The sequence below is a fragment of the Pongo abelii genome, chromosome 16 (assembly GCF_028885655.2).
Source record: "Pongo abelii isolate AG06213 chromosome 16, NHGRI_mPonAbe1-v2.0_pri, whole genome shotgun sequence".
Classification (NCBI taxonomy): Eukaryota; Metazoa; Chordata; class Mammalia; order Primates; family Hominidae; genus Pongo; species Pongo abelii.
Window position 1 is genome coordinate 83816251 of NC_072001.2, and position 27079 is coordinate 83843329.

Below are 27079 nucleotides of genomic sequence, written 5' to 3' on the forward strand. Positions count from 1 at the left end.
GGAATGTGTGGGGTGTGTGCAGGTGTCGTGTATGTGTGTTGATGAGAGTGATGGGGTGTGTGTGTTGTGTGTGTGTTGTGTATGTGTGTTGATGTGAGTGATGTGTGTGGGGTGTGTAGGTGGTGTGTGAGTGTTGTGTATGTGTTGATGTGAGAGATGTGTGTGGAATGTGTGGGGTGTGTGCAGGTGTCGTGTGTGTGTGTTGATGAGAGTGATGGGGTGTGTGTTGTGTGTGTGTTGTGTATGTGTGTTGATGTGAGTGATGTGTGTGAGGTGTGTAGGATGTGTGTGAGGTGTGTAGGTTGGGTGTGAGTGTTCTGTATGTGTTGATGTGAGTGATGTGCGTGTGGTGTGTGCAGCTGCTGTATATGTGTGTTGATGAGAGTGGTGTGTGTGTGGAGTGTGTGTGATGTGTGCAGGTGTGTATGTGTGTTGATGTGAGTGGTGTGTGTGGAATGTGTGGGGTGTGTGCAGGTGTGTATGTGTGTTGATGAGAGCGGTGGGGATGTGTGTGGTGTGTGTGAGTGTTGTGTATGTGTGTTGATGTGAGTGACGTGTGTGGGGGTGTGTGGTGTGTGTGAGTGGTATGCATGTGTGTTGATGTGATGATGTGTGTGTGTGAGTGGTGTGTGACGTGTGTGTTGGTGTGTGAAGCCCTGAGAGGAGGTGGGTGGGAGACAGGATGAAGGAGGCCGATGCAGCATGGACTGGGTGCAGGCTCCCAGCTCAGGACTCAGCTCCACACACACAGGGAGACCCGAGCGGGGTCTGCACTCCCTCCTAAGATCCGGGTGGGCCTGACAGCTGATGTAGAGACAGGATTCTGGGTAGAGGGACCGCTGGAGGTCGGAACAGGTGGAGCGCCTCATCTCAGTCTCCCGGGGTTTGCAGCTCCTCCTTCTGTCTCTGGCCACAGCCTCACGCGGTGGATCGTGTTATGAGTGGGGTGCTGAGGAGTCCAGAGGGCCTTCTGCCCCCTCTGCCCCTCTGACCTCTCTTGCACTCCTGTGAGTTAGAACCAGAAAAGCAACATTATCGAAGTGACTCGAGTCCTTACCATAGCAAAATGACTCTAAGTGGTGTTAGCATGTGTGTGTGTGTATTTTTATTGAACACTTACATGTGCTTACGCTGTGCCAGGCATCATTCTAAGTGCTTTACAACGATTAGCTTCTTTAATCCTCATAACTCCAGGAGGTGCGTTGCTATCTCCATTTTGCAGATGGAAAACCAAGGCATAGAGAGGCTAAGTAATTTGCTCAAGGGTTATATAAAGATCACACGTACATACACGTATAATGTCTGCTTGGAAAAGACGTTCTGTTCTAGGGGAAAGTAACAGAGGAGAAGGAACATTTCTTCTACTAGACGTGATAAATAATTGGCTTTCCTTAATACTCACAATAACCATGTGATGTAAGTATTTTCTTGATTTTATAGTGGGGGAGACTGAAGCTTAGTGAGGTTCAATAGCTTGCGCACGGACCCCATGGCTAGATGGAGTGACCCCAAAGCATGAACATGTCCTACGTGCCATACAACTTTCATCTGGGCCTGTGATGGAGAATCGTGGCCTTAGCGCGTCTCTGCCACCCTGGGGAAGGATCTGCCCAGCCACCTGGCCTCCGCCTGGGCACCACAAGGGACAGGGACCCCACAGTGGGTGGCCAAACACATAAGAGCCTGCTCTGCCCTTCACTAGCCGTGTTACAGGGTACAGGGCTGACCGGTCCCTGCCGAGTTTCCTAATCGGTAAGATGGGATGAATTTCCATTTACTTTATAGGGTGGATGTAAAGCTTGTGCAAAGAAGATGGCAGAGTGCCGGGAACACAGTTAGTACCCAACATAAATCTTAGTTTAGGTAAAATTTTATCATTGTTCTTAAGCCAATCCGTCCCATTATTGGACACTTACTATTTAAAAAGGGCTTCCCCTTCCTCTGTCTCTGTCTCATTCATTCATTGCTTCCAGTTCTCACCAGTTATATATACTTTGTCCTGTGTCTTCCACATGAAACCCTTTAAAAAGTATTATTCTATTTGTAATCACTCAATTGACATATCATTAAATTAACATTAAATTAACACATGCATTGGGAAAAAACTAGAATATTCAAAAAAACAAGAAGAGCTTTTAGGATAAAATAAAACCCACCTATAATTCTCACAACAGAAATAGCCAAGTTTAACATATTAGTGTATTTCTATCTGCCTTCCAGTCTTTTTTCTGTGCATATAACACACACACACACACACACACACACACACACACACCCTTCCTCTCATCTCCCATCACAGCGAGGGAGAAGCTATGTCTGTGTTAGGTCCAGGACAGTGGGGAGTGTGTTTGCTGTGTGTCAGGGGTGTACATGTGCATGAATATTCTAATGCCTGTTGACACAGACTGCTGAGCTCTCCTCTGGAAAGGCTCTCCTCATGAATACCCACAGCTGCATGGTATGGTGGTGGCTGCACAGCCACCCTGGAGGTATCCGAAGTGTGATTTCCTCCCTATACAGTGCAGTGTTCAGTTCTCTTTGTGAGTGAAATTCAGAAACCCTGGAGCACATCATCAACTGGCTTGCAGGGCTGCTCTTCATCTGAAGGTTTAGCCGGCTTTGCTCTGTTGATACCAGGCCTTGTCTTTGGGACTCTCACCTCCAACCTGAACAGGGACCTTCCTAAGCCACCTTCTTTGGATGGACATCCCAAGAGCTTTGCTTGCTTGGACATGAGTCACAGAGAAAAGATGCCAGATTTGGGAAGCGGGTGCCAGATTTTTCCAGGGAAGGCTGACAGCTGATCACATTATAGATATAGACATAGATTGCAGAGGAGAGAGACTTGTTTTTTCACTTTTGTTTGAATTTATTAAGGGTGGCTCCTAAAAATCAACATTAGAGAAAATATTTTATCTTTAAAGTCAATGTTAGTCTCATCGATTGCATTTTCTGTTTAGCTTATTTAGTATCCAGAACACTTAATTACCAAAAATAGCATTTGATAAAATGAGACATCCATTCTTAAATAAACTTTTTAAAGTAGTCATAGGAGCAGATTCCTTGACAACAGAAAGAGTGTCTGTCTTAAACCAGCAGCTCATTCCAGTTAAATGCAAGGCTCGAGCAAGATTGCTTACCATCAGCATAATCATGATCATTTTTATTATTGTTGCTTGAGGGTTTTTTTTTTCCCCAAGCACTATGTTAGGCTCATCACAAACCTTGTCCTTAATTTTTAAAATGCCCCTTCAAGGTACATATTATTAACATTTCACAGCTGACACTTTGACCTAGAGTAGCCACGTCACTCATAGCTGAGAAGTGTTTGAGCTGTCATTTGAAACCAGATATATTTGACTGCAAAGTAGTGACTTTCTTTTACCTCATGATAGATCATTTTTACTCAATATTGCTCTGAAAGTTCTGGCCAATGAAATAGGACATGAAAAAAAGAAACTAGACATGAAATAAGACAAGAAAAAGAAAGATCACTTGTGGGCACCCACGCAGGTCATCTAACTCTCTTTGCCTTGCTCCCTTCATCTGTTGGAGGAAAGAAAGGACTAGATTTTCAGTATTCCTCATCCTTTGCCCCACCAGCCAAGGTTTTGGGGAGCTTTACTTTTTTCAACTTATATTGCCAAAACTATCAGCATTTTTGTTTTACCCAAATTAAATTCAGGTGATTGGAACGGGGAAGGGATGACAACCTTTCTAGGATTACCAACAATGGCTAAGATCTCTTCCAGCCTGAAATTTCCTCGACTCGAAGACAGGAACGAGGTAATGGCTTTAAAATACCAAAACTTGGACCTGGCGTGGTGGCTCACGCCTGTAATCCCAGCACTTTGGGAGGCCGAGGTGGGCAGATCACGAGGTCAGGAGATGGAGACCATCCTGGCTAACACAGTGAAACCCCATCTCTACTAAAAATACAAAAAAAATTAGCCGGGCGTGGTCGCAGGCGCCTGTAGTCCCAGCTACTCGGGAGGCTGAGGCAGGAGAATGGCATGAACCCAGGAGGCGGAGCTTGCATTGAGCTGAGATCATGCCACTGCTCTCCAGCCTGGGTGACAGAGTAAGACTCCGTCTCAAAAAAAAAAAAAAAAAACAAAACAAAACAAAACAAAAACCCAAAACTTGTGCTGCTTAGAACATTAGCTGAGCAGGTGATACATTTTTAAAGTTTCCACAATTAGAGATATTTATGATATACTGGGATAACCAAAGTTAAGCAATCCTCTTTATATAGGTAGGACTTGTCAATATGTTTTTAGTGGATGTTGGAATCTCCAAGAAAGGGGGTAAGTGCACAGCTTTTTTCTTAACTTATTTGACCATGGAACTCTGTTTCTTGGAGAATCTTAAGGGGCTGCTATTCTGTGGAACTTATTTTAGAAAGTAGTGACTTTCATTGTCATCTGTCTTTGCTCTAACAGTGATTCTGCCCTTCAGTTTGGGGACATAATGGACTCAATGTGTTTTAGCCTCCATTTCAGAAAAATATAAATATTTTACCAAAGCCGGCAGATGATAAAGTCGTTGGGTTATTGCTTTTAATACTGTCTAGCTGTCACAAACTCAGTTGTCTAAAGGGGAGAGAATTACTTTAAGAGGATTTTCTTTTTTTCCTTGAGGACTTTTTGATGTGTACCTTGGTTTAAAAAACAAAACAAAACTGTAATCATTCCCAAAGTTTTGTGGACATAGCAAGATGACTAAATTAAGCTTTTGTTTATTGTGAAGTTGTATTGTGTATTGTAAAATTCTTCTTCAAGAGTTTCGAGTGGGATAGTTCAAGTTGAGCTTCAAATGTGTTTATTAAACATACAGTGTTTTGGGGCGTAACTGTGGGTCAACTGTCACAGGATTCCCTGAGTTCTACTGAAAGGAAACAGAGCAGTAACCTACACCAACCATGCACTGTCAACATCACCAGGCATCTCTCTCCACTAAGAAGGGCCCAGATTCCTTATGTATCCTGACCCATCTTTTATATATATTTTTGTACATTGCTGCTTCCCTTCTTCCCCTGGGTAAAAGTTGAGCTAAGAAAAGCTAACACTGTGGAAGTCCTTCCCAACCACAATAAACAGAATCACAGATGCCACTTGAAACATTTGTTGAGCCATGGAATGGTCTGAGAAAGGGTGCCTGAGCTTAGGAGCTCTCCGTTAAGTAGGAAAGAGAGACTGCTTAGTGTGGTTTCTTTGAAATCAGGGATGCTTAACATGACCTTAACGAGCTTCCACAATTATCTGGCTTATAAGAAATAATGTCTTGGCCACAATGTGCAGGAAAGGTACTCTTATTTCGTGCCAGACCTTCTTATTCTTTAAATTAATATTTATTCCTGAAAAGGTCCAGCTCTGGAGATCCAGGAAGCCTCAGCCTGGCCTGCTGTAGCCTGAAGTGATGCTTTTAACACCCTAGAGCTCACTGTCCTCGTCAAGAATAGAGGGGCCAAGCAGGGCTCAGATACTCAGGGCTTCTGAGTCCAGAGTAGGCATGGCAACCAGCCTTTCTGCTTGAACACGAACCCAGGGCAACGGAGGGGCAGCGGTGGGCACTGCAGCAGGGCGTTGCCTCTCAAGGCGTGTGCCCCATCTGGGTTACCAGGAGTTGGTTCTTTCCCTCAGGCTTTGGCTGTGCTGCCCGGATTCCTCTGCATCTTACCTGCCTCCAGGTGGTCAGGAGACAGGAGTCCCTTATGAAAGCTGCTAAGCTGTTTTAATTCTGTTTAACCACAGTTCCAATCAGTAAATATGAGAGTACTGCCAGAGATACCCTTTTCCAGAGAAAGAGGAAAGACTTGCCCCAGCCACATAGCTGATGATGGCAGAGCGGCCGCAGGATGCAGGTCCCTGGGCTCTCTGCGCAGGTGGTGCTTCTGGTACCGTATGACAACTTTCTTGCCTGTTACTGGGCTTTTCTGGCATTGACAAAACCTCTTGTCTTTGCTGAATTCCAGAAATGGCTTCAGACATACCTGGATCTGTGACGTTGCCCGTTGCCCCCATGGCGGCCACCGGACAGGTGAGGATGGCGGGGGCCATGCCTGCCCGTGGAGGAAAGCGGCGTTCCGGGTAAGCGACCTCAGCGTTTCCAGGAATTGGCTTAATAAATGTTGAGCAATGCTCTTGACCTGTTAGGAAAATATTGTTTCTCCCCCTCCTGTAGAATAAAAGCTCAGCAGTTTGCATCCTGTTTAACTTTTACAAGATTCCTAAATATGCACATGATTTGCTTCTAAGTGTTTTGGGCCTCAGCGCCCAGCTGGGGACTTCTGTTTGCTTGTCCTTGTGGTGAGAATGTGCTTTGTGATCCTGCTGGGCCTGGCTCAGGCCATCTGAAGGGAGAGGGCTCACCCGTTATCCTGCCTGAGCCTCCAAGCCAGATTTGGCAGCACTGCTGCGCTGAGCTCCAGCCCCTGTGGGCTGCAAAGGTTCCACCCTGGTGCTGTCCATTCTTTCCTCCTTCAGAGACGGTGTGCAGGAATTCCTTTCAAAAGAATTGACTAAATCTCAGTGCTTGAAGACCAGACAGTTGGCATTGTCTGCTGCTCTGCTGGTGAGGGTGGTAATAATACTAAGTACTATTGTTCCAAGTGTACTTGTTCTGATAGGGCCAGAAATGTCATCACTCTTGAGTAGATGGAACCAAAACTGCACCTATTCATGATCCATAATGTTTGTGGCTGTACATAGACCTAAAAAACCAACCAACCAACCAACCAACCAACCAACCAACCAACTACCCACCAACCATCCAACCAACCAACCAACCAACCAACCAACTAACCAACCAATCAACCAACCAACCAACCAACCAACCAACCAACTACCCACCAACCATCCAACCAACCAACCAACCAACCAATCAACCAACTAACCAACCAACCAACCAACCAACCAACCAACCAGCCAACCAACCAACTGCCCACCAACCATCCAACCAACCAAATTCCTGCAGGAAAAACATGATGGACATTTTCAGACTCAAGATATCACCTAGCCCCTTTCTCCTGTTGAATCCATTTTATTTTCGATGCACTATTTGATAAACAAGGTTTCTCATGAAGTTGAATCAATTTGTACTTTTAAAGCAATTTCTGATAACACACAGCTCCTTGGGAATGCAACTGTCTGGTTACAGCAGAACCCACTTCTCACAGCCCAAGGCCTGCAGGGTGTGCCCGTTTTTAGGTGGTCCGATATGATTCTTAAAGGGAGCATAGGTGGAGGCAATGGGAAGTATCAGGATCTGGGATGGTGTGTGGCTAGAATGCAAAAGCATATTCAGCCTTGTAATTTTAGGTTGGAAAAAAGACTGTTATGTGTGTTGTATAGTCTCTAAAGTAGGGCCTGAGATTTTTATGATGAGGGAGAGGGTTAAAAAGCCCAGCAACAGAGCTCAGTGGTTATGCCAGCTTTCCCTGTATTCAGCACGCTCACTTGCACTCGCTGGGTGCTGAGGCAGCCAGTTCTCTATCTGCAGCTGCCACCATCTTTACAGTGGAACCAGCAGAGCTATAATGAGCAGTGTTGGTGCCTGGGGCAAAGCTCCGCAGATCAACTCTGTAATAAATGATGTGGCTCACCTCTGGGGCTTCCTGCAAACCCAGCCATCCGATTTCAACCAGCCATTCTTGCTAACTAGGTGCTAAACTCAGCAGTTGCTAAAAGAAGACAAGAGGTGTCAACTTAATTGATTTTTTTTACAATTCCAGGCCTTTTAAAATTATTTTAAATGTCTATGTGCACTCTAACTCGCATTTCCTGAGGACAGAGCCCCATTGCTTGCCCAAGTCCTTTTCCAGAAGAAGCCAGCACAGGGCTCTGTGAGGAGGGAGGTGGGCTGAGTCAGGACTAAGTTCAGGCATAGATGCTCGGGCCCACCCTAGTACTTACAGGACCAGAAACCGTCTCTGTGCTGGGAAGTCACCTCTGAGCCTCTGCCAGGAGTTTCCTCTTCCCCTCCCGCAGGGCCTGGGCTGCGGTGAGCCGAGGCTACTTCCCTCTTTGGCCTCCATGTTTCTGACCCCAGCCTGGTGTCCACGCCCTGATTTGTGGTTGCTCCCTGAGCTGATGATTTGACTGGGGACCCAGTCCCATTTCTTTTTATTTTATTTTTAGAGACAGGGTCTCGCTCTGTGGCCCAGGGTGGTCTTGAACTCCTGGCCTCAAGCAATCCTCACACCTTGGCCTCCCAAAGTGTTGGGACGACAGGCATGAGCCACTGCATCTAGCTTCAGTCCCATTTCTGAAGAAGTCCTGCACCACTGTGCTTTCCTTCCCGGGTCACACACACAGCGTGGCACTGGAGGCAGATGTGGATCCTGAGCAGGAGGAGACAGAGCCTAGCATTGAGTTCCACTTAAAGCCAAGGGAATGAAACATCAAGAAAAGCAATGAGAGAGGAAGGAGGATGAGCAGCAATCGCTGACAAATCACCCAGGGGCGAGGGCATGACCTGTGGAAGGCAAATCAATGAGCTTGACCTCTCTAGGGTGCTTGTCCTCCACCATCCTCACTCCTACTTCCTTTTCCCTGCCGGACGGAGGGGGCAAAGAAACTATGATTCCACTTGCCAAGCCTCAGTGGCTTAGGGATGTATCCTGTGTCTAAGCAAAGAAACCTCCGTTTTTACAGGGCCGTTTCCATAGTAATTCTTGCATCTGACGTTTTTACATGTTTTGCTGAAATTCTATGACTGAGGCTACCTCTGTTCTAGAAGCTCATGATAATAGCTCCTTCGACCACAGCCTAAACACTTAACTAAATACAAAGGAGACCCTGATGGAAGTCACTCACTCTCATCGAAATGCAGGTAACCCCATGGCAGGCCCCTGCTCCTGTGCCATGGCACGCATTTCCCACTGCCCTCCCTACTGATGGCATGGTGTTCTTCCACCTCCCTCTTCCATCTGAGAATGTGGGACATGGTGGAGAGACTCAGAGAGAGAGGGGAAAGAAGAGAGAGGAGGAATGGGGGTGGTGGAAGGCGGCAGTGGCATTGGCAAGGACCTTCCCACACCTCCATTTCTTGCCTAGGTCTTCCCACTCTGACCTGATTATGCTGATGGAGGGAAGTATCCCAAATTTCCAGGATAACCCCCCTTCCCACCCCAGTGTTCCAAAGCCAATTAGAACCAACGTCTAGCAGTTGGGATCCTCCAGGCCTCCCTCTGGGCCTAGCACTGTGGATCTTCATGGTTTAACTTTCTTCCCATTTCCCTGACAGCCTTCATCAGTAAGTGTCTTAGCGAGCTGCCTGCCCTCCCAGCATTTGGGACTTAAGGTGGAGGTTCCAAAGTCCCAGATTCTATCAAAAGTGATTCCACATGTGTGGGAGAAATGAGCTGAAGCAAGTCACTTGGAATGCATGTTTATAGTAACCTCCCTGATCTCAGTGACAGGGTGGTGAGGAGTTGAGGGCTTCCTTGGGGCAAATTCAGTTAGGGGAAAGCAGCGGTGGCTAGTTAGGGTTTGTGCCCACCTCAAAGCTAGCTTTTGATGGGGATGGAGGGTGGAGGCTGAGGGCAGGGATGTGTCAATCCCTTTCCACTTGGAGTCCGATGCTGGGCTTCTAAAATAGCATCACTGAGGAAAAACTATTTTCAAGTTACTTATAGCCAATAGACTATTTTCAAGTTACTCATAGCTATCTCCCTCTAAGGTAACCCTGGGAGCTTCTGGAATGTGGTCGAATTACAGGTGTATTTACGTAAGCAGCTGTTTCTCTTGGTGAACTTTTATGTGCTAGCATCGCTGCAGTCTGGGCTGGCCAGTCCAGGCTCTGAAGGAGGAACATTTTCCAGCAGCCCTTGACACTTCACTTGTTGCAGAAGCTTTGGGTTGGCCCAGGATCACTCCTTTACTGTCACTGTGGGACCAGCCCTTTTATCTCACTAGAGCATAAGTGACTTCTGTTCAGTGGCTCGTATTTGATGAAACATTATTATGATTACAGTTACCATCAGGGAGCTTCACTTCACTCACTCCTAACTAATTGCAAGTTCAGAAATGCTTATCATGGCTTTCTATTGGGACAGGCATTCAGGCTCATTGACAGAAAAGTACAGTAAAATGCATTTTCAGCCCCCTTTTTGAAGACTCTTCTATCATCCATTCACTGTGTTGAATTAAAGTGAGTACAATAGGACTTAAAAGTCACATTTTGATTTCTCTCCTTTATTATCCAGATGCTGCTGTGTAATAGAGACACATACAAGATATAAAACAAAGGATGATTTACTTAGACTTATAGAAAAGAAATAGGCATAGCTTATGGTAGTCCTATGTAAAGTAGAGAATCCAAGATGGTGATAGCAGTCCAAAGCAACAGCATCTTGGCAGGTGTGACTCTAAAAGATCCTTAGGGTTGCATTGTTTTCCATGTTGCTGACGAGCCAGTGAGACTGTTTTCGGGTGGATTGAGTCATCATAAGTATTTAAACATTTGTGTCCTGATTTACCTCCTGGTTCGCCTCTGAATTGCTAGAGCTGATGGCTCTATACATGCACACGTGTGAGGCACAGGATCTGGGTCCCTAATTTTCCTAGACAAATGCTGGTTCCCAAGTTCCCAGAGGACTTCAGAAGACTCTGGGTCTGGAGCAGGGCCGTCTCTTTCTCATACCCTCTGCTTGATTGAGCCATAGCTGACCTGGCCTGTGTGGTATTGTTTACCATGGGGCTCACTTCGTTATCTATCTGGTCCCACAAAGGGCTGGGTAAAGAACAGAACTCTTTGCGAAAACAAAGGTGACCAACCATCCTGGTGTGTCCAGGACTTTTCCAATTTTAGCACTGAAGTCCTAGATCCCAGGTATCTCCACTCCTATATTGAGAAAATCAGGATGGTTGGTCACCCTAAACACCCCAAAGATCATGAAGGCTGAGGACAGAGGGCTGGCTTATAAATTGCATTTTGCAGGAGTACTGACAATCACACTCATACCAACTTGAGCTAAAAGGAATTTTAAAGATAACTGTATGTCTCACACCCACTTGTGGTTTTGTTAAATGCTTGCATGAGTTCTTTGGAATGTTGAAACTGCTATTTCTTTTTCTTAACGCTGAAATGTTTTTGACAGCACGCACGGGGTGTTAAATAACCTTCATGTGGACGGCAAAATCGCTCTTCCCCATAGTGAACACTAGGTGGCAGCGTGGTTCTGCGGCTCTGCAGAACACCGGGTGAATTTCGTTACAGCATTTTTGGTGGTGACCTTCCCGATGTAATTTTCTGGGAAAGGTGGGGGTGATGGCTTAGTAATTATGCAGAATATTGGTAGCTTTGATTCATTTAGAAAGTCTTGCATTCAGCTCCCACTTGTCCACAACATCGGCAACTCTAAAGCTGCTGCCTGGTGCCTGGTTTCCCAAACTACCTTGCAGAGGTGTGTGTCTGTCTCTCTTAGTGGTGTCTGTAAGGCCCTTTAACTGTACTTTTTTTTTTCTTATCACTGTTCTACCCCATGTCCTCTTCTTCTTGTGCGTAGGTATTTCTGTTATCATTACTGTCATCTTTTCCAATTATGTAACTCCTTTTGTTCTTGTACTGTTAGTATAACCCTTGTGTCTGAGAACCAGAGATTCCAAATTAGCAGGGGATCCTGTCAGGTCATTCCAAACAAAATAAGGCCAAGATTAGGACTTTGGCTACGCTGTACATAAAACAAAACAAAAACAAAAGATACTAATTTTAAGAAGAAAATACTTCTTTGCCTTACCTAATTCCAGTCCCTAGGTCCCTCAGGTTGCCCCCAAGCCCCTAGAGACTAGGATTTGTCTTGTTGGGAGCTTCTTCGGTGTGCCCGTGCAAGGATGGCTCGCCCTGTGTAATCCGCCATTTCCCGGTAACCTGGGTGTCCTGCACCTTCTCCAAGTCACTTATTAGCCACTGAAGCCCTGCCCTTAGAGCCTGAGGGTATGGGTCACCCTTACTGGGAGGCCAGCAGCTCTAGAATCTGTAGCAGTGGTCATTTAATACACACTCCATTCTGATACTGAGCTGTTCAGGCAAGGAATTTCTCAATCCAGGCTGCCAGGCAGGCTGGCCTTCCTTCTGCTTGAATTCCATGGGAACTGTGCCTCATCCAGTCCACCAGGACTACAAAGAACAAGATAGGGAATGCAGGGGCTCTGAGACATTCTCTCCAAGGAGCTCCACTCACCCTGGATGTCCAGGAGAGCTCAGACATCTGTATCATTTTTCATTTTGTTTCCCCAAGGACTCTGGGTACACTTGACACCAATTAAGTACCCCCTCTGCCCTAACATGTTTAGGAATTGTGTGAAATACCATTACAGAGGCATGATTTTTTGAGAAGAGTTTGAGATATTAGTTCAACAAATATCTATCAAGTCTTTTTGTCTTATGTTTACACTGAGAGGCCCAGTAAAGGGTGAATCTGAATAATTACTTGGTGAGTTTCCACAGGCACAGCCGATTTGAGTAGCTTGGGTCCCAAAAAGCCATTTTCCCCCTCAGCAGCCATGTTTTTTGGTCCTGGATTTAATAGCGCAAGGTCTTAAATGTCCTTTTCACTTTGACTCATCAAGACCAGCCACATTTTTAAGCAGTACAACCAGGAGTATGTTCTCTTTCCCTTGTGATCCCTTCACCCTGAAAACTTCTGTTTTCAAAATCCCATGAGCCTTTTTAGGCAGTTAATATACCATAAGATAAAGTAAGAAAAAGGTCTTAATGTGGAATAGATGATGCAGAGGGGTGCAGGTATTCCCAAAGATGGTGAGAGACAAGGAAGAGACGCCTTTCCATCATAGCCAGAGCAATCCATTGGCTGCTAAGAGTTCTAAGAAGGGAATGGCATATAGAGTTCTGGAGGGGACGAGTTGATACTTAAATATTCCCAGCCATAGAATTAGTGGTGCTTAGACTGAAGACCTTTCATTTTGCCTCTTCTTGTCTTGAACCCGTTTGATGACTATGTAGAGATATTGCTTGTAGCACTGCCAAAGGTTGGGACCAATGGATAGCAGTCCTAGTGAATAAAGCTTCTTTTGTTCCAGCAGCTGCTGTTACCAGTTAAAATGTTCTCCTAATAATCAGTGCTCACTTGTGATCTTGACTTTTCAGAATGGACTTCGATGATGAAGATGGTGAAGGCCCCAGTAAATTTTCAAGGTAAGTTTATTTTATTTTCCTTAGACTTAAAGAAGCCAATAGCCAGCATTCACCTTAGAGAGATACAAGAGTGTAACGTCTTTTGTCATTGCAAAAGCCATTGCCTGCAATTTGACTGGTCCCTCACTCTGTGGCAGTATTTGGCCCAGTGGCAGCTGGCTATTAGCAACCCTGCCACATCCTAGCAGAGATGATCAAAAGGTAAGTAACAAGTTATTAACTCTGTTTGCTTTATAAGCAATTAATGTCAATTTTAAGGATTCGTTTTAAAAAGACAATAGGGCTTTTTAAAAAGTATTTTTAAAAATTCCTATGTCTTTTAAAAAGGAATCTATTAAAATTAATATTCATTGCTTATAAAGCAAACAGAGGAATTCATTCTTGCTGAAAAGCCCTAGAGTTCAAGTTTAGAAAAAACTATCAAGATAAGTCTTTTATTGCTACCATGGAAAATAAGAAGAGATATGAGAAACCAGGGCAGCTGTGTTCTGGATGCAGCATAGAAAACTGGGTTTTCAGTTCCTAAGAACTGTATTGCCCACTGGCCATGTGACAGCATCTTTATCTGGGCTCTGCGGGGCCATCCTGAGTGCAGACCACCTCATGGAAAGTTTGCTGGATCACGAATGTCCATGGGTTATACACATTAATACGTGAAGGATGAGGCAGGCCCAACCCCATGACTCTGTCTTTTTTTTTCTTTTCCATTTTGTTTAAGATATGGTAGGAAGTTTGGCAGTGTTGACAGGAAGGCATAAATCATTCCATCATTCTTAGCAAAATTCACATCTGTACCCACTTACCTAAGGAAGGGCCTGCCTTGACATTCCTCTCCACTAGCCAAGCCTCCAAGCCTTCCTAATTCTTGGTCATTGATGGACTTGAAAACTTGCCACGGGTGACGGTTGCTTTTCTTCTGTATCCATGGTCCATAGTTTGGGCTGATGGCCTCAGTTGTTTTTGGAGGAACCACATGCATATTGAGTCCTGGGCTCCCTGAGTTACCCTAGTTTTCTCCCCTCATGGTAGCCATTTTTGGTGATGATTCCTTTTACAAACTGCATTGCGATTGTGAGTTCCACACACTTTTCCACCAGTCCAACAGGGACATGCATCTCGTTACTTCCCAGGGATTCCCAGAGTCTCCAAGTCCATAGTAAACTCTCATCATGCCATACACTTTCATCCCCAAAATCTTTTCCTTCCATCTTTCAGCTTCTGCTTTGGTTGAAATAGTAGAGCGGAGGTGGAGAACATTTTGGTCACTGATGACCTTAGAGTTTCTAATCAAAACAGGACATGAGTTTCAATAACAAAAGCATGTATTGTTTTCCCTCGGTGCAGACAGAATGGCAGCTTGGACATCCACCCATTTCTTGAGATACATTTTAATAGCAGGGTGTGTTTTCTTGCTGAAATGGAAACAAGGGCACATATCTCCCTGCCCCAGTTTGCTCTCACTGTACACAGCCTCCCTCTATGAAGGAACAATGACTTTGATTCCTCCATGTCAAAATTCCCCTTGAGATAACATTCCATAGCATGCTAACCTTAGGAAATGATGATTCCTGGGGCCTCAAAACATAAAGAGGAAGAGAGATGAGGAGTGACATTTGTTTGACATTGAAAAGATCAGTGTCAGTGATGAAATAATAGTGCAGGGGTACAAAGACCTCATTGTATTAGGCCCGATCATTAAGAAACAGAAACTCTACACTCTGGGTAACTATCTCATGACCCTGTCTGTGAGTCCGTTTTTATACAGTCAAGGTTCAAACCCAGGCGTCTATGAACCATATCATTTCCCCTGTGAAAAATAAGGAAGATAGGATGTGTTTCCAGCATATGCTGTTACTAATAGGAATGAGTTTGTAGGACCGCAGAGGCCTAGAGGTCACCTGGGCTTAGCTGCTGGGCCCTCAGTGAATGGGCCCGTGGATGCATCTGAGCTGCTCAGCACTGGGAGAGACTCCTGAGTCCACCCTCATCCCTCCACTGTGCAGTGACTGTGGCTGCTGTCCAGGGGAGGAGTGGAGAATCTGCTTCCAATTGGCGCGGAACACCCCAGTGCCTCTCCTGTCGGCTTTTTCTCTTCTTACAGTCAGGCAACAGAAGCCCCTTCATGTGAGGCCCTGGAAGAGATAGAGGCTGCCTTGTGAGCCAGCACCCACCGTAGTTTGCTGACTTAGAATCTAGGCAGGGTGCTGTGCCATGGTTTCTGTCTCTTGATGTGTGTGTGCCATCAGCTTTTCCAGCTTTTCGCAAGGGGGCTTCCCAGTTTAAATGTCCTGCCTATCATGAGACCTCATGTCTCAATTTTTGATTTGGGAAGTATGGTCATAGTCACAAAGGAGCTTAATTATAGGAATTTGGTGTGGTTCCTACTTTAGCCCAGCCAGGCCCATCACAGCAGGCCTTAGATGCAACAAAGTAGTAGATGTGAAGCTGCCACTGCTGTGTGACCTCAGGTGCACACACACACACAAGCACGCACATGCACACGCCCATACGTGCATAGGCATTCCAGGATCCCGCCTGCCAGTGCCAGAAATGTTCTTAGGCCCGCTTCACCACATCCCAAGGCCTCAGCTTTTTCTCACACATGGGATTCATGCTGTTCTGGGAGCTGTGATATGCAGAACATGGCTCTGCCTACATTCGAAGTTTCCTTCCCCCCACACAAAGTCACGGGGACCTGGGGGACAGAAGCCAGACTGCAGTGGGCTGAGGACTGATGGGGAGATGAAGACATGAAGATGCATGAGAACAACTCTTTGAGCAGTTTGGATGTAGATCAAAAAGGAAGGGGCTCCGGGAGGGGTACTTTTTAAGGATGGGAAGACTGTGAGTACATCCATGTGACGAGGAGAAGTAATGGGGATAGCCAGAGATTTGGAAGACTCAGGAGTGAGGCTGGGGAGAGATGGGTCCAGAGGAGGAGGAGAGAGCCCTGCCCCACAGAAAGGAGTACTCATGCTCCAAGGCAGAAGGAAGGAGCTGCAGGTGAGGCCAAGTGCGAGGCTGTGGGTGCATCAGAAGTGGAGGGGTTAATTCTCGTGGCTTCCATTGTCTTGATTAGGTAGGAGATGGGGCTGTGTGCCGCAGGTGGGAAGAGGTTTGCTATTGTGCCTGAGAGCTAAGTTTAGGGTGGCCCTGGGTTGAATTCACAGGAAGGAGGCTAACCGAAGACAGAGATGTAAAAACTTTAGACCCCATTTGAGATTGTGGACCACCAATGTGAGGTGGCATCAATGTGTATAAGTGCAGTTTCCCTCCAGCAATACCCAGCGGGGTGGATACAGGGAATGGAGGCTTTTCTCAGACTTAGGGTTGAGGATTAGGGCAGGTGCCATGGAAGGACAGGAGTCGAGGTGGTTAAGGTCTCAATGAGAGGGTGGTTGAAGAGGCCAAGCTGTGGGTCCAATGGCAGAGGGAGTGAAGGGAGGCCAGGAGTCTGGAGGAGTGAGAAGAGAATGGAGGAGGCCAGGGACGGGAAGTAGCAATGCGGTCAAAGAATAGTTCTAATTTTGTGGGAGTTTGAGAGGGCTGGCAAAGTAGGAAGTTGTGGTCAAATAGTGAGAAGCTACCACCATGGGAGAGGCTGGCCGAGGTCTGGTAGAGGAGGCGGAGGTCAGTCCTGGGAGCAGAGGCGTGGGGAGACAGATGGGTGGGTGTGCATCACCCCCTGCAGAGGCTGTCTTGGGGGTGGTCTGGGGGCAGGGGCTGGCTGTCTGTGTGGCTGGGCAGTGGTGATGATGACGAAGAGCCTAGAAGGTGGCAGAGACGGATGGCACAAGTTTCAGAGGAGGAGGCCTTTCTGCCAAGGAGGCAAAAAGGAGTGAAGTCGCAGAGCCAGCCTTTCTTCCTGGGCTCAGCCAAGAAAGCAGCCTCCACTGGGAACGCTTGGCTTGACCTCACTCTTGGAATTCCAGTTATCAAGTCACTGATCCTAACAGCAGGTGGTGATAAACCCTGTGTCTTTGGGAAAATGCTGATTACACTCCAGAAAGTGTTTCTCCAAAGATGATCTCCCGGGCAGCTGGTAGTGGTACCGCACCCTTTTATAGTGAGGTCGGCACCAGTCCCTCCCTGGTTCCTGTGCCTGCATGGATGGCCCTGGTGTGCCTGGGAGGCAGATGCCAGTCCTGCCCAGCATGTCCTGCAACCTTACACTCAAGCAGAGGCCAAAAGCCTTTTCATCACTCTGAGTGGTTCAGGGGTATCCTCCTACTTTAACGTCCCCTTAGATTGATACATTTTCTGGGGAGTCCCAGGATACTTTCTCATACCTGCAGCTGGGGTCAGCTGCCACCAGTACATGGAGGCATCTTAAATATTGTTTCATAAGGGGCATTACTAACATCCCAGAGCTGTCATCAATAGAGTAAAAATTATACACTGTGCTCATCATGTGCCTTACGTGTGTGAATGTATGCGTAATGTTTCATTAAAACAAAAGGAAACATTCCTAATATAACTGTCTTTTTAAGTTACATTTACAACTTGGGGGACAAACAAGTATGCACTCCTCAAACTTTAATTCTTGTCACTGTATTATCTGTGTATTTTTGCTCCCTTCAGACTCATTCCACACCCTTTCTCAAAAGACCCTAAAGACCTTCCAAGGACTTCTCATATCTGTTGCTGTGGATTCAGCTCCAGTGCTTGGAGCCTCCTAAGAGCTTGGACTCAAAATCCCTTATCAAGGGGCTTCCTGGCCTCTCTTTAACCTTTTTAGAAATGGCTGTAAGTGACCCTATTGGCTGCTCTTTGGTGAGATTGTAGCACCCTATTGCACCAGTCCAAAATTACGCCTTATATTTTGTAGAGTTAGCCAGTGAACCTCTAAAGTTATCTAAAAGTAAAGATATTGGTGGTAGGAAAGCTTCTGCAGAATTGACCTTTTGTTTCTCATCACGCCCATTTTGGTACTTCCCTTTTGGTTTTGTGTGGTTTTTAAGCTTGTAGGCATTTCCCCCCTGGCTTTACAGGTTGTGGTGATGTTTTAGTTATAGTCATTCCTGCTTTGTGAGTAGGTATCATGACCAAAACTCTGTTGATAAGGAAAATATGCAAGGTAGGCGTGTCCTGCAGAGGTCTTTCCCGGCAGAAAGAAGATTGTGGGTTTCCAGAATTCTTAGTCTGAGCATCTTAGCCTAGAGAGTGGGTTACTCTGTTTCCAAGTGAGAAGATGCCTAAAGTATTTCCAAGGCAGAGAGGATGACCAGGCAGCAGCAAGGAGTGCCCCTTTTTTATCTGACCTGATCTTATCAGTTACCGTGTGTGGGACACACTGGATGGGTACGTGAGGTCCTTGTAAAGCAGGAAGAGATTCAGCCGAGCCTTTCAGAGGTTGCAGAGCAAGAGCCAAGATGAGCCCTTCCAAACTTCCCATGCCTTCTCCCTGCCTCTACAGTCTCAGTTCGTATGAACCAGACAAGTGTTGCAGATAAGCTGGGTAGAACTTGGTACAGTGTTGCTTATGAGCAACTAAAGTCCATGTTGCTTCAGTGGGTTAGGGTTAGGGTTAGCACACACTGGAATGAAAGATTTTGTAGGAGGAGGTGGCTTTCTAACACCATGCTGATATGGATGGGTGATTTCCTTTTTTTTTTCTGAGACAGAGTTTTGCTCTTGTTGCCCAAGCTGGGGTGCAATGGTGCGGTCTCGGTTCACTGCAATATCTGCCTCCTGGGTGCAAGCGATTCTTCTGCTTTAGCCTCCCAAGTAGCTGGGATTACAGGTGTGCACTGCCATGCCTGGCTAATTTTTTGTATTTGTAGTAGAGACAGGGTTTCACCATGTCGGCCAAGCTGGCCAACCTCAGGTGATCCACCTGCCTTGGCCTCCCGAAGTGCTGGGATTATAGGTGTGAGCCACTGTGCCCAGCCAGGGTGATTTCTTCATACAGTATGTTTGGCTCTCACATGATGGACCTGCACCTTGATGTGTTTCTTACCGTGTTTAGCTATGCTACCCCCATCAGTTTTTCTGCTGGAGAGATTAACCCTGATTTGAAATGATAGTGCCTGGATAACACTAGAGTTTTTTGAAGAGAGAGGATGAAATCAATTCTGGGATCATAAGTAGTCCTGAACTGTGTCTCTTTGGAAGCTGCTAGGCATATTCTTTCCCCCATAAAGCCTCAAATATCTTTGCTCCCTAGTCTCTCCGGGTTTTCTAGCTCTGAACTAGGACCAGTTAGTGCTCTGCTGGGGAGAGGTGGTGAGAGAGAGACAGCAGGTGACTGGCAGGCCTGGTCCCAGTCCTGGTAAGTCAGTGTGACCCTTGGAGCCTCAGCTTCCTCCTCTGTAGGGAAAGGAGATATTTCCTGATTGGGGGGTGGGGGTGGGGGGTTGCAAGGATCAATTGCAGTCAGTGCTGAGAGAGTGCTTGGGAAGCCGTTAAGTTGCTATAGAAACATGCAAGATGTGTGTCTCACTGGGAACAGGGATTGTCAGAGGTGCCGGGCCTGGGCCCCTGCTTGGGAGGATCTGGGCTTCTCAGACTCTTCCCTGTGTTTTGGGTGAGTCTTACATTCAGCCTGGACACACAGGTATCTTGTAGTTGCCTTGCAGAAACCTGGGCCTTGGATGGCTTCTGGGGAGCAGGATGCCTACCTCCTTCTCAAGGAGAGAACAACCCTCTGCCCTTCCTGGAGCAGCCCCAGAAGCTAGGAAAACTGCCCTACTGAATATGCCTCAGTGGGCCCTCTCTGCAGGTATCTGACCAGCCTCCATGGGGCTTCCTGAAATGGCTTTCTGCTGGCCTTCATGGCTCTTACAATGCCCTGCAGCGCTGCCCGACAGCCTTCCTTCCCGAGTGTCAGCAAGGTAGGGCAGAGCCAGCCTGTGCCTAATACTGCACCAGAGGCTGCTGACAGCTGAACAGGACTCGTGTGTAGACCCCCACCCAGCCACTCTTGGTCTGATGACTCCCCCAGGCTACCTCTGAAGGCCAGGTGGTATGAGCCTATGCAAAGGGTCTCTTCCTACAGTTCTGACTCCACCCTGGCTAGTCAAATCTCACAGAGAAATCCCTAGTAGGGGGAGAAGGGGATTGACGCTTCCTTTGCTTGAGAAGTGCTGAAGCCCTTTACTGGAATTGCAGACAGAAAGCCTTGTTTGTTCAGTAACCTGAGCCACGCACAGTTTGGTGAATTGTCCAAGAGCAGAGGTTATCACTGTGTGCTGAGTGAATTCTGGAAAGGAAAAAACTCCTGGTGTCTGGTCTTCCAGTTCTGGTGCAATCTGGGGAAATGAGGACAGATTCTGCCCTGAGTGAGGCCTGTTTCCAAGCCCGATGGCTTTGAGAGTGGCAGCTGCTTGGTGATGCTTCTCCAGGTTGGGGAGAAGCTTTATGTTTATTTTCAGCAGGTCTGTTGTTGGGACTGCTGTGGCCTGGAGAGGGGTGTGGACCTCAGGAGGTAGAAATGGAAGCTGAGGCATCATGGAGAAATGTGGTCCTGGTGCCATCTGTAGCAGGACTGTTCTACAGACATTCCACGTGTGTAGAGCTTCATGTAGCTCTGAAGCTGGCAGTGAGGTGTAGTGACCAGTCGTATTATTTCAAGTGCTGACTTCTCAGATTTGGACCATGGCAGTGTAGGTGGCCTGGCTAGAGCTAGACTTGGTCATGTCTCTCATAGTGTCCTGCGTCGGCCCACCTGCTGCCTTGAGGTGCCCACACCTGATCATCCTGACATGAGCAAAGAGAGGCTGCAGAAGCACTTAGGTTTACGTTGTGGCTCCTCTCAGCCAGGCCTGCGTGGGGGCTTTCAGTGTCCCATGTCCTAGGGTTCCTGGCTATTTCCTGGGACTTTTTCACAGGGAGCTCTCCCCATCACACACTCTCAGCATCCTCTTCTGATCTTTTAGTGTACAAGGAAACCACACAGGGATTGTGTTTGCACCTGCTAACTCTCTGTTGCCCCTGCTTTTCTGTGGGCTCTCTGTCCTGTCCAGCACCCATCTCCAGTACCCAGCACGGTAACTCCCAGACTGGAAGTATGCTCCAGGTATACCATGTCTGCAGTGATCAGGGAGTTCCCAGCATGGGGCTGTCTCATTCAGTCTGCTTGCTCCGGGTCTAAGGTTCCCTTCCCATAGCAGACAGGAGACTCAACTGCTGTCAACAGTTTAAGGATGCTCTTTATTGAGATCTTATAAAATTCTCCTTTCTTGTTCTTTAACTAAGATGGGTACCTCACTATTCAGATTAAACTTAGGAGGTCCCCATTAGGAGCAGAGTTGGAAAAAAAACACAAGTCAGTGTGCAGTTAGTTGAACCTCTTCTTTCTGTGCCTTAATTTCCATAGCTGTGCTCCTGGAGCCAAGCTCTGGGTCCTCTTAGCACAGCAGAGGTGTCTTTGAAGCTGACAGCTCTACCTGTGTCCCCAACTGTCAATTCTGTGGAGTCCTGGTCCTGCTTCCCTGTACATAGGGGTTAATTTCTTTATTGATGCTACTCAACCCCGAGCAAGCATGTGGTGCACACGCAAGTCACAGACACCAGGTTCACAGGCTCACTCCTACAGCTCCTCCAGGCAGACCCCAAATTGTCTCCTCACTCTGGGGAGGAGATGGCCTTGCCCCAGCAAACATGATCTTGGAGATGTGTCCTTCTGTGTTCCCAAGATGGCATCATCCCCGCTGCCTTGATGAAGGCTTCAGAATGAAACTGTACATACATATGTGTATGTCACTTACTTATCAAATCTTGTTGCTAAGTAATTGGCAGCTGTCAGTCATTTTGACATTCTGCTGGTAACTCAGTATTATTTCATAAAATATGAAGTGCTTGGAGCATTTTCTGGACTAGGCAATGAATACAATCAGTTTTTAAGCAGTTGCCCTAAGGCTATCTTCTTCATACACCTTATCTCACAGATTGGGTTCACAGAGCACTGTGATGAAATTGCTTTAGATCTCTGTTTAAGAATCATATGAAGATTTTTTGCCTGCAGAATATTTATAAAGCAAGATGGTCTTTGCCACTGTGGGACAAGCTCTTTGGATAATAGTATCAGAAGCAAGTGTGCATCAGCCTTTCATTGAAGCAGTGGCCACAGTGACCAGCTGAGGGGTTTGGAGGCTCAATGGAAGGGGTTTAAGGGAAGGCTCTGGTTTGTATTTTGAGAAGCATCAGTCTGGCCACAACATGAGGACTAAACTGGAGGGTGAGACTGGAGAAAAAGGCTGGGAAAAGGTGGTTGGTGACAAGGGGAAAGTGGTGACAGCAGGCAGTCGGCATGGACTGGAGAAGGTGGGAGAGAACCAGGAAACAGCTGCAAGAGCTTTGACACAGATGGAATTTTGAGGGACGGGAGCAATTCCACGTGTGCTGAATCAAAGATAAGTAGGAATGGCCATTGCCTGGTGATACTGATGGGTGGGGAGCAGCTGACACGTGGTTGGAGTAGAGGAGGGGGCTGTGGGTAGTGCCTAATGAGGGAGATCCCAGAAGTCAGGCTGACGAGCTGGAATGCAGACTCCAGGTGGTGTGAGTGCATGGGAGGAAAGCCGGTTCTCCAGGGTGTCTGGCGGGCAAGTGCGGGGCGGTGGCGTGCAGCCCTGGACCTAACTCATGCGTGTACTACCCATGACCTTACAACGCCCATCAGCGCGGCCAGGGTGCCTGCCTAGCATCTTACAAGGTCAGCAGCCTCAGCCAACTGTCTCTGTGTTCCATCCATCCCATCGGGCCTTGATGAAGTGTAGGCTGGCGAGGCGGGGGCTCACCCTCCTCTGAGAGCTCCTCAGGCCTTTCTTGCTGCACCTTGGTTGTCTCGTGACAAGCTCCTGGCTGAGGAGTCAAATGCAGGAGGCGTTGGTGAAGTCCCAGTTCAGGGTGGGCTGCCACACTAATTTACCTAATTTATGGAGAGAAGGAAAAGGAAGTCCTGTATCTCCTCCAGGGAAGGGTTCCTGAATGCACTAAATAACTCAACAGTCTCTAACCAAATCCTCCTTTTTCATCACTTTCTTTCATTATGATTGCCCCGCCCCAACCCATTCTTCTCTCGTTACCTCTATCTACCCCCAGTCAACAAGCCCTGCCTGATTACGCAGCAGCCATTTCTCCTGGAGAGTATATGCCCTTCCCTACCAGAGTGGCTGTGCTCTGTGGACCAAGGGCATTTGTGCTGGGGCTGGTGTTTCCACCATTCCAGTGGGTTGGCTGCAGAGTTATCCTTTGTGGGTGGGAGGAGAGCACCAGGCCTCAGGAATCTCCCTGCTGGTCCCAGCCTCCATCTCCTCCTCCTTGACCCTAAACCTCTCCCGCAACCTGCACCTCCCCTGAGAAGCCAGCCACAGAGGCAGAGAGCATCATGGCTCTTATCAGCCTGCCATGCATGACAGCTTTCCCTTTACTGTCCAGCAAGGTTTCCCAGCTTCTCATGCTCCTCGGCCCCTCTACCCCAGGGCCCATCTCTACCCTTCCATCTAGGCCTGCCTCCTCACCACCCTCAAATGCTTCTTCCCAATTCCAGGCCTTTATTTGATCCTGCTGATTCCCTCCCCAAAATAGACCTCCTCTACTTGCTGACAGGTTAGACCCAGCTCTCTCCCAGTTCCTCCTCCCTACCCCTTCCAGCACCCTCAGCCCCAGGACCACCTCCTCCTCTGTGCTATGGTTCTCTATTGTGGTTTTTGTTTTCTGCCTGCCTTTTGAAGCATTTAATCATACTCTGCATTTCATTTCCACTATGCAAGGTGTATGTTTTGTCTTCATAGTTAACCCCCCACTGCTTGAGGACAGAGTTGGGCATTCCTTGTTTTCTCTCCCCCTTCTCCCCTCATGGGGTCTGGAAGGTGCATGGTGGATGGTTCAGGTCGCTCTGCAGTGACCTCTACTGCAGTCTCATTTCCCCTCGTTCTGTGTGTTCAGAGGCCCTCAGCACGTGCTACTTGGTGTCATCAGGGCTGACTGGCACGTCTGTTCCCCAATCTGGGAGGATGGGCTGTTAAGCTAATTAATACATGCAGTGTCTGGAGGCAGCCCTGCCTGAGTTGTTTTTTTCTTGCCCTTAGTGTCACTCTCATTTTTTGAACACCAGTGAAACCCCAAATCCTGCAGCGGACGTGGGATTTATTTTTAGATAATTCTTTTATCCCAAATAACAGCTTTGTCTTAGAGTCGTTGAACTGGGTTGGCTGTGACTCCTTCGAGCCTGAAGGTAAAAAGCCTGGGTTGGAAACATTCTACCATCCCTTCTGCTAGTTTTTTATCATAACACATCACAGAGATTGCATTCAGTAATTCCTTTGCAATGCGTTTTTATTTTAAATTGGCTATTTATTGTTTCATAAGCCAGGGGTGTACCTGTTTTGTTACTATGCTGCAGAAAATCTGTTGGGCATAGAACAAAGGCTTATTCACAACTTCAAAGTAAATTTATAGCATTATTGGTCTACTTAGTGACACAAAGAATGGCAAGGCTATATAGTGCTTCTTACTGCAAGATATAATATGTAAATATTATGTATATTACATACTTATATTTATATATTACATAGTTATATGTAATAAATATGTAAAGATACAACATGTAAACCACATACTGAGGCAGACAGTAACCACATTTGTGTGTGTGTGTGCACATGTGTATATCCATGTACAGATTCATGTGTGCACAGGTTGGAGTGCAGTGGTGCGATCTCAGCTTACTGCAACCTCCACCTCCCAGGTTCAAGCAATTCTTGTGCTTCAGCCTCCCAAGTAGCTGGGATTACAGGCATGCGCTACCATGCCCAGCTAATTCTTGTATTTTTAGTAGAGATGGGGTTTTACCATGTTGGTCAAGCTAGTCTCAAACTTCTGGCTTTAAGTAATCTGCACACCTCAGCCTCTCAAAGTGCTGGGATTACAGATGTGAGCCACCGTGCCGAGCCCTCACGTCTCAACTTTTTATGCTTACAAAAATACCTCAGGCATATGGGAGTAATTAGAAGATTTTGATATGTATGTAGAGATTGAGACTATAGACATCTATGCTTCCAATATGTAGATGTAAGAGCTTGCTGAGGCATCAGAAGGGCCATTTTGCCCAATATTCATTCAAAGCACTCAGCTGTTAGGTGTTAGCCCCAGTTCCTGATCATTTGGTGTTAATGGTTTTATCCCATTAGATAGTAATCCCTAATCTGATACTTCTCTTTTTTCCCCCTCCTGATCTCGTGCTTTCTGGAAAGAGAGAATCATAGTGAAATCGAAAGGCGCAGGCGGAACAAGATGACTCAGTACATCACGGAGCTCTCCGACATGGTCCCCACATGCAGCGCACTGGCTCGGAAGCCAGACAAGCTCACCATCCTCCGCATGGCCGTCTCGCACATGAAGTCCATGAGGGGGACAGGGAACAAGTCCACTGATGGCGCGTACAAGCCTTCCTTCCTCACAGAGCAGGTACCCTGGTCATCACATCACCATTGGAAAGGGGGGAGAATCCCAGCGTCACCAAGATGAAATAAACTACATGGGGAACCAGGGCTCAAGGTTGAGGAAGGAATGAAGCCAAGATGTTTTGTTTCCATTTTTCTCCAAGAAGCTGTCTTCAAATGCTGTCTGATCTTTGGGTCTTCTGCTTTTATGTTTCCCATAACCTTAATGAGATGTCACTCAAAAAAATACATTGAGCATCTGAACATTGTGCTCAGCATGCTGACACAGGAAGAAGTTAGTAAAAACACTGTGTGCTGGAATCGTGCTGATATAATCAGCCTATGAAAGTGATGGTATATGAAAAAAGCTCCACATCACTGATCACTAGAGAAGTGCAAATCAAAATCACTATGAGATACCATCTCATTCCAGTCAGAATGGCTATTACTAAAAAGTCAAAAAATAACAGATGTTAGTGAGGTTGCAGAGAAAAGGGAACACTTATACACTGCTGGTGGGAGTGTAAACTAGCTCAACCATTGTGGAAAGCAGTGTGGAGGTTCCTCAAAGAGCTAAAAACAGAAATACCATTTGACCCAGCAACCCCATTACTAGGTTTATACCCAAGGGAATATAAATCGGTCTACATAAAGACATATGCATACGTATGTTCATTGCGGCACTATTCACAATAGCAAAGACATGGACTCAACATAAATGTTCATCAATGACAGATTGGATAAAGAAAATGTGGTACATATATACCATGAAATACTACACAGCCATATAAAAGAATGAGATCATGTCCTTTGCAGGAACATGGATGGAGCTGGAGGCCACTATCCTTAGCAAACTAATGCAGGAACAGAAAACCAAATACCGCATGTTCCCAGTTGTAAGTGGGGGCTGAATGATGAGAACACACGGACACAAAGAGGGGAACAACAGACATTGGAGCCTCCTAGAGGATGGAGGTTGGGAGGAGGGAGAGGATCAGAAAAAATAGCTAATGAGTACTGGGCTTAGGATCTGAGTGATGAAATAATTTCTATAACAAATTCTCATGACATGAGTTTACTCCCTTGGCAGTAGGAACAAACCTGCATGTGTACCACTGAACTTAAAATAAAAGTTAAAGAAAAAAGACAGTGACGGCAGCAGTAGTGATAATAGTGGCCATGATCAGAGCACTTAGCCGGCCGGCATTTGCTGGGTGCCTGGTGTGAGTCATAGCTTTCTGTGAAATATCTCATTTACTACTTACTCTAGCCCTGTGAAGAAACCACTGTTATTTAGCTCTGTTTTATTGATGAGGAAGCTGAGGCTTAGAAAGAGTCAGCAGATTGCTCAGGGTTAATCTGCTGCTTAGTGGAGGAGCCAAGATTGGGTCCAGTGAAGACAGGCTGGTAGGACCCCAAAGCCATATTTTTAACACCTACACTAGTCTTTGACTAGTTGGCAAGAAGAAACACATAAAATGGCTAGTGAGGTCATATTTTGTAAGTGGATTTACATGAGCCAGAGGCCTGTGTTCAGG

The 27079-nt window shown here is 46.7% G+C and overlaps 1 protein-coding gene across 6 annotated transcripts in view; it reads left to right on the top strand.

Annotated features, from left to right (window-relative positions):
• Positions 1-27079, top strand: part of ARNT2 (aryl hydrocarbon receptor nuclear translocator 2) — a 199315-nt gene that overhangs the window by 41281 nt on the left and 130955 nt on the right. For 4 of the 6 annotated variants that reach the window (XM_024232532.3, XM_054531716.1, XM_024232531.3 and 1 more), the window contains 3 exons: positions 5975-6089; positions 13111-13158; positions 25353-25566. In XM_024232532.3, coding sequence (XP_024088300.1) covers positions 5975-6089; positions 13111-13158; positions 25353-25566 — 377 coding nt within the window. Of the gene's footprint in view, positions 1-5974; positions 6090-13110; positions 13159-25352; positions 25567-27079 lie in introns of those variants that run through there. The other 2 variants (XM_054531718.2, XM_054531717.2) reach the window with 2 other exon arrangements.